Source organism: Triticum urartu, chromosome 4 (genome assembly GCF_003073215.2).
Source record: "Triticum urartu cultivar G1812 chromosome 4, Tu2.1, whole genome shotgun sequence".
Lineage (NCBI taxonomy): Eukaryota > Viridiplantae > Streptophyta > Magnoliopsida > Poales > Poaceae > Triticum > Triticum urartu.
Window position 1 is genome coordinate 576900203 of NC_053025.1, and position 5618 is coordinate 576905820.

General features: G+C 43.9%; 1 protein-coding gene across 2 annotated transcripts; it reads right to left on the reverse strand.

The window, feature by feature from the left end:
* Positions 1–208: 208 nt before the first annotated feature.
* LOC125554213 lies at positions 209–3614 on the reverse strand. Of its 2 annotated transcripts, none has more exons than XM_048717797.1 (7): positions 3109–3614; positions 2841–3003; positions 2300–2758; positions 2079–2220; positions 1707–1909; positions 1142–1207; positions 209–458 (listed from the first exon to the last, which is right to left on the reverse strand). In XM_048717797.1, exons 3-7 carry the CDS (start codon positions 2426–2428, stop codon positions 396–398), a joined length of 603 nt encoding a protein of 200 aa, XP_048573754.1. In that variant the 5' UTR covers positions 2429–2758; positions 2841–3003; positions 3109–3614; the 3' UTR covers positions 209–395. The 2 variants fall into 2 exon arrangements, with proteins under 2 accessions (XP_048573754.1, XP_048573755.1); XM_048717798.1 differs by having other exon boundaries at positions 411–458; positions 1142–1223.
* Positions 3615–5618: the final 2004 nt, after the last annotated feature.

Consider the following 5618-nt stretch of genomic DNA (forward strand, 5'->3'; position numbering starts at 1 on the left):
GTTTTTTTTGTCTGTCAATTTTTGGTTGGGTTCATGGGCCAAGCCCAATATTGCAGCCTTTTTATTGTTGGGCTGTGGCCTTTTTGTCTAAACGAATTTAGTTTTTCTTTTTTTCCCCAAAAGAAGGGTCCACTAGTTAGATGGGTCCCAGTTGTCACGTTCTAGTAACATCATCAGTTGGCTGTAGCCTTTTCAGGCAGAGTACACAGGAATACAATTTTGCCCATATATATTGTTGAGAAATTTTCATAATTTTGCTGTCAAAGCAGCATGTACACAGGAATACAATTTTGCTATCAAAGCAACATTTCAAACGTACATCTTCATGACATCGTCCATAAAAACCAGCAATAAAAGATTACAATATGCCATTTGGCTCAGATCTTGCATGCGCATCATCTCACATTCATGTACAGGAGAGGAGGAGGGGCTTGAGTTGTCCTGAAGGATACGCATTCCTGAAGGACACAAAAAGTAGAGGTATTAATTTGGACAATAAACTCCAAGACAACATTGTAGGCTATTAACGTAAAATAAGTTATTATCAGGTTATGCCTCCTTAGTTTAGTGATCATTTTATCATACAATTTTATTTCAACTTAATAGTATCCAGAATCAAGCAAGGAACTAAACATCTGCAGCAAAAAGGTGAGAAACTGCATCAATCAACAAGATAATGGTTGTATGATTTGTTCTTTAGGAACTTGGACAGCCAATCGACCAAAAAAGTTCATGGAGCTCCACAATAAAAAGCCCATGACAGTTAGTTACTATTTGCTTCAATATAAATGAATGCCATAAACATTGTACTGACATCCTTTGCTAACACTACTAGGCTGCTAGCCGTGTGTGTTCATCCATGTATCCATGGACCTAACTAATGTTATTTGTATCTCTAGACTAGAATCAAATGATCATTAGTGTTATTATTAACTTGATGGTGGCATCTTCTAGTAGGGTACAGATTTCACACAAGACATGAAAAATAGATGAGGCAAGCAGCATCAAACAGCACAGTCGCAATCGAATTATGCATAAAAACTGAACCAATACAATGCTGCTATGTTGTGGCCATAACAATTGCATCTAATGCCCACTTCATATCAGATCTGCAAGGGGTAGAAGGAGGGGTGGAGCTCACCATGTCAGGGGGTGGAGGAGAGGAGGAGGGCATCCTGTAGCCGCAACTTTTCCTCATGAGAGCAACCTGCACAAAACAGAACCTTCAACATGTTTAGATCGGGAAGAGAAAAAAAGACAGAACAAAAACAGAACCTATTCCCTCATTCTTCCCCTATTCTTCCTATTTCTATTTCCCTCCTCGATGTCATTGAACCAACCAACCTAGCATAACCTTGGATGATATGCTAGCTAGACAGGGGTGGATAATCAAGCTTGAACAATGCATGGCATGCTTGTTGGTATTGTCAGATATCTATGCTTGTCTACCAAAGAAATTGCAGTCAAAGCCCGCAATACAGGCAGGCCTTTTTTAACTGATACAACCCCCACGACGAGGGGCGCTACACTATGTGCCATAGAGAACAGACTTGTGCTCAACGCACAGCCAGCTGAGTTCAGACTTGGCAACACACAGTCATCATCATATAACTAACACAGACACAAAAAGGAAATTTACAACAGAGCAGTCATCTCCACGTCACGCCGAAGTGGGACACGAAGAACCGAAAGTCCGGGTGGTCTACCTGTACGTAGCGGAGCCAGTTGTCCGCCTCCTGCATCAGCGACATGACACTCTCCTGTTCTGGGGCACCGTTGGATGCCCATAGGGAGCTGCGGAGCTTGTAGGATGCCAGCCCAAAGGCGGGCAGGGAAAGCCTGCCCGTTGCGGTGGTGAAGTGGCCGATTCCCTCGAAGCCGGGGCATGCTGGTGTGGTGGGATGGCTATCTGCAAGTTGAAACGAGAAGGTTTAGTTAGCGTCATATGAAGCAATGGAGGAGGATTGCAATGTACAGGTCATGTCTATAATAATGGTGTTGTGTAAGCAGAAGGCAAAATAATAAATTCCCCATTTCGTATGGCGCTAGAAATAGGGTGCGGGTGCTGGTGTTTTTACCCTTGGAAGGTGTTGCCAAGCAATGGAATGTCAAGAAGCACATGTCCAAGCCCTTCAGCGTCGGTCCTGTTGGGATTCTATTGCAACCCAGCTCCGCCTTCTCCTGCTCCCGCGATGTCAGCCGGTCGCCGACCAGCCACACCTGCAACCCATTTCACATCTGACTCGTTGCGTCCACATTCAAAAACAGGAGTAATTTTACTGCTGTTTAGTTCATGTACCTTGCTGCTGTAGCTGCAGGACAGGGCAAGGCGGCCCCAGAGCTCCGGGCTGATCTGCTGTCCAAGCACCTCGTGCAGATCTCCGTCCACCACCCGAACCTCAAGAAAACACATATAATTTGGAGTCATTGCCTGAACAGTCCCTGTAACTCATCCTCAAGAAAACAATTATAAAATACTAATCTTAACCCACTGTTAGCAGTCGAACACTAGCAACTAGTGAGCACTCAAGAAACAGCACAATGAAATACTGGGGATGAGCCTGAAGCCGTACCATTGGAAAACAGAGGCAAGATCATGGAAGACACACTGAAATACGTAGATCGGTGAGTAACACTAGCCCTGAACCTGCCCTGCCTGGAGGTACAGGGGACGGACTAGCCGGTGAACACGACGGCCTGCAGCGAGCTGAGCTCCTCGTTGGCCCCGTCGGCGAACAGGAACGCGAACGCTCTGTTCCTGCACGTACAATTTCAGAACAATCCGTCAGTTCACCTGAAAACTGTTTGGGGTCAGCAAAGGGCGTCAGGCAGGAGGTCACCTAAAGTCGGGATTCTTGCAAGCGAAGATGGAGAGGAACTGGTTGATGGAGATGCCGAGCTGCAGATCCCACCAGGGGACGAGGAACTCGAGCTTGTTGTGCTTCTTGCTGGACGCCTGCAGCTGCATGATCTGCAGGTTGCTCGGGACTGTCCTCCCTCCCCCTGCAGATCGACGAAAACCCAGCATCCATCCACCGTTCGTCAGAGTTCAGAACCATGTGGTGGATTCATGAAACAGCAAGGAACATGTAGTAAAATCCTTCTTACTAGCACAGGGGAACCAGTGGTGGACGTCCCAGGCGAGGGGCGAGGCGGCGTCAGCGTGGAGGTATAGCACGTTCCCGTAGGCGTCGACGCGGAAGAAGGTGCCCTGATGCAGAAGCGGTTGTGGATCTGGGCCCCGACGCCGTGGACCCTCTCTGCCAACGGCACCCCGCCGCCGGCCGCCATGGAGGGGTTAGCCATCGAGAAGGAAGGGGTACGTCTTGGCTCGGCGTGTAGGAGGCCGGGATTGGGGAAGGTCTACGGCGGTGGCTGGGTTGGAAGCAGTTGCGGATCGATCCAGAGAGGAGGAGGAGTCGTGGGTTGGGGGTGATCGATCCAGAGAGGAGGAGGAGTCGTGGGTTGGGGTGATCGATCCAGAGAGGAGGAGGAGTCGTGGAGACGTGGGTTGGAGGGGATCTCGCCGGACAGAGGGCGCCGGAGGTGGCGGCGGCCAGGGAGGAGTGGAGCGCTAGGGTTCGAGAGAGAGAGGAGGGCACGAGGGGTTGGGTGGGGTTCGCGAGAGAGGAGTGTGCATTGTGGGTTGGGTGCGTGGGTGAGACACGCAGGCCGTTGGATCCAGGAGCATCCGACGGTTATTAGGCACGATCCGCGTGAGATGCTCCTGGACCAATCAGAACACAGTATATAAGTACGATATTTTGACCATCTAAATTGGTCGTAATCGATTAAAAGTGAAGTTTTAAATCATATTGGCTATTTTATGACCTGGAAAATAAAAATAAAAATGGAATACCTTCTCACGTGTCATCCAATTTGACCTTAGTTTTCATGAATAATGACAAATCGAAATAAGAAAAATGTCTTTTAAAAGAGTTAGGAGAAATGAGTTTTTTTGAAACATTTTCCATTTTTTGAGTGCCCAAAATGACTTTTTTGTGAAGGGCCTATCATGTATTTGTTGCAAAATTGGACCGAATATATTTTCTAAAATACTAGGCCATATTTAATGCACAATTGAAAAAATGGTTGGGTGTGAAAACTTTTGATCCACCTCTGGTGAAAAAGACAAATTCCTGCTGATTCAGTAGGAAGCAGGTCAAATTTGAACTGTAGCTACCTTATTGTTTGCTCTTTATTTTTTCCAAAAATCATTTCTAGGTACATAAGTATCTATTTAATCAGAGAAACACCAAAAAAATCCAAGATTCAACCACTAGCTAGGAACGGTCATTCCCACCGTTTTGACCCATTTTGAAACGCGCATAAAAAATTCAAAAAAATCAAAAAATTGAGAAACCTTCGCATTGTGTCATTATATGTGGCCAAGTTCCCAGGAAAAATAATAAACTTGTAATACAACGATTATTTTAAAAAAAGTATTCTCAGAAACGAGCTATCATGCGTGAAGATTCATGGCTTTCAAGCCAAATGATCAATCTTATGGCCACATTCATGGCATAGTTTATTCAAATGATCTTATATTGTGCACAAGGGTGCATCTTGGAATTCCAAACAATGTTGCCTAAGGGAGTATTCATTTTCTTTGCACGGAAAATTCATTTTCCATTTTCCGAGTGCCCGAAAGGATGTTTTTTTTGTGAAGAACCTCCCAAATAATTGTTGCAAAATTGGATCAAATCATTTTTATAAAATACTAGGCCATATTTAATGCACCATTAACCAAATGGTTGGGTGTAAAAAGTTTTGATCCACCTCTCGTGAAAAAGACAAAATTCTGCCGATTTAGCTGGAAGCGGGTCAAATTTGAACTGTAGCTGCCTTGTAGTTTGCTCTTTATTTTTTTCCAAAAATCATTTTTAGTTACATAAGTATCTATTTAATCAGAGAAACACCAAAAAAATTCCAAGATTCAACCACTAGCTAGGAACGGTCATTCCCGCCGTTTTGACCGCATTTTGAAACGGGCATAAAAAAATCAAAAAATTGGAAAACCTTCGCATTGTGTCATTATATATGACCAAGTACCAGGAAAAATAATAAACTTGTAATACGGCAATTCTTTTAAAAAAGTGTTATCAAAAATGAGCTATCATGCGTGAAGATTCATGGCTTTCAAGCCAAATGATCAATCCTATGGTCACATTCATGGCATAGTTTGTTCAAATGATCTCAAATTGTGCACAAGGGTGCATATTGGAATGACAAACAATGTTGACTAAGGAAGTTTTCATTTTCTTTGGACGAAACAACCATTTTCCATTTTTCAAGTGCCTAGAAGGAGGGTTTTTTGTGAAGGACCTCCCAAGTAATTGTTGCAAAATTGGACTAAATCATTTTTATAAAATACTAGGCCATATTTAATGCACAATTAACCAAATGGTTGGATGTAAAAAGTTTTGATCCACCTCTCGTGAAAAAGACAAAATTCCGCCGATTTAGTTGGAAGTGGGTCAAATTTGAACTGTAGCTGCCTTGTAGTTTGTTCTTTATTTTTTCTAAAAACCATTTTTAGGTACATAAGTATCTATTTAATCAGAGAAACACCAAAAAAATTCCAAGATTCAACCACTAGCTAGGAACGGTCATTCCCG

Coding starts and splice junctions, on each gene's coding strand:
- LOC125554213 (XM_048717797.1), bottom strand. CDS start 2,428: ATGACTCCAAATTATATGTGTTTTCTTGAGGTTCGGGTGGTGGACGGA. Junction 2,221..2,299: donor CCTGCAGCTACAGCAGCAAG/GTACATGAACTA, acceptor AATGGGTTGCAG/GTGTGGCTGGTCGGCGACCG. Junction 1,208..1,706: donor ACTGGCTCCGCTACGTACAG/GTAGACCACCCG, acceptor TGTTTTGTGCAG/GTTGCTCTCATGAGGAAAAG.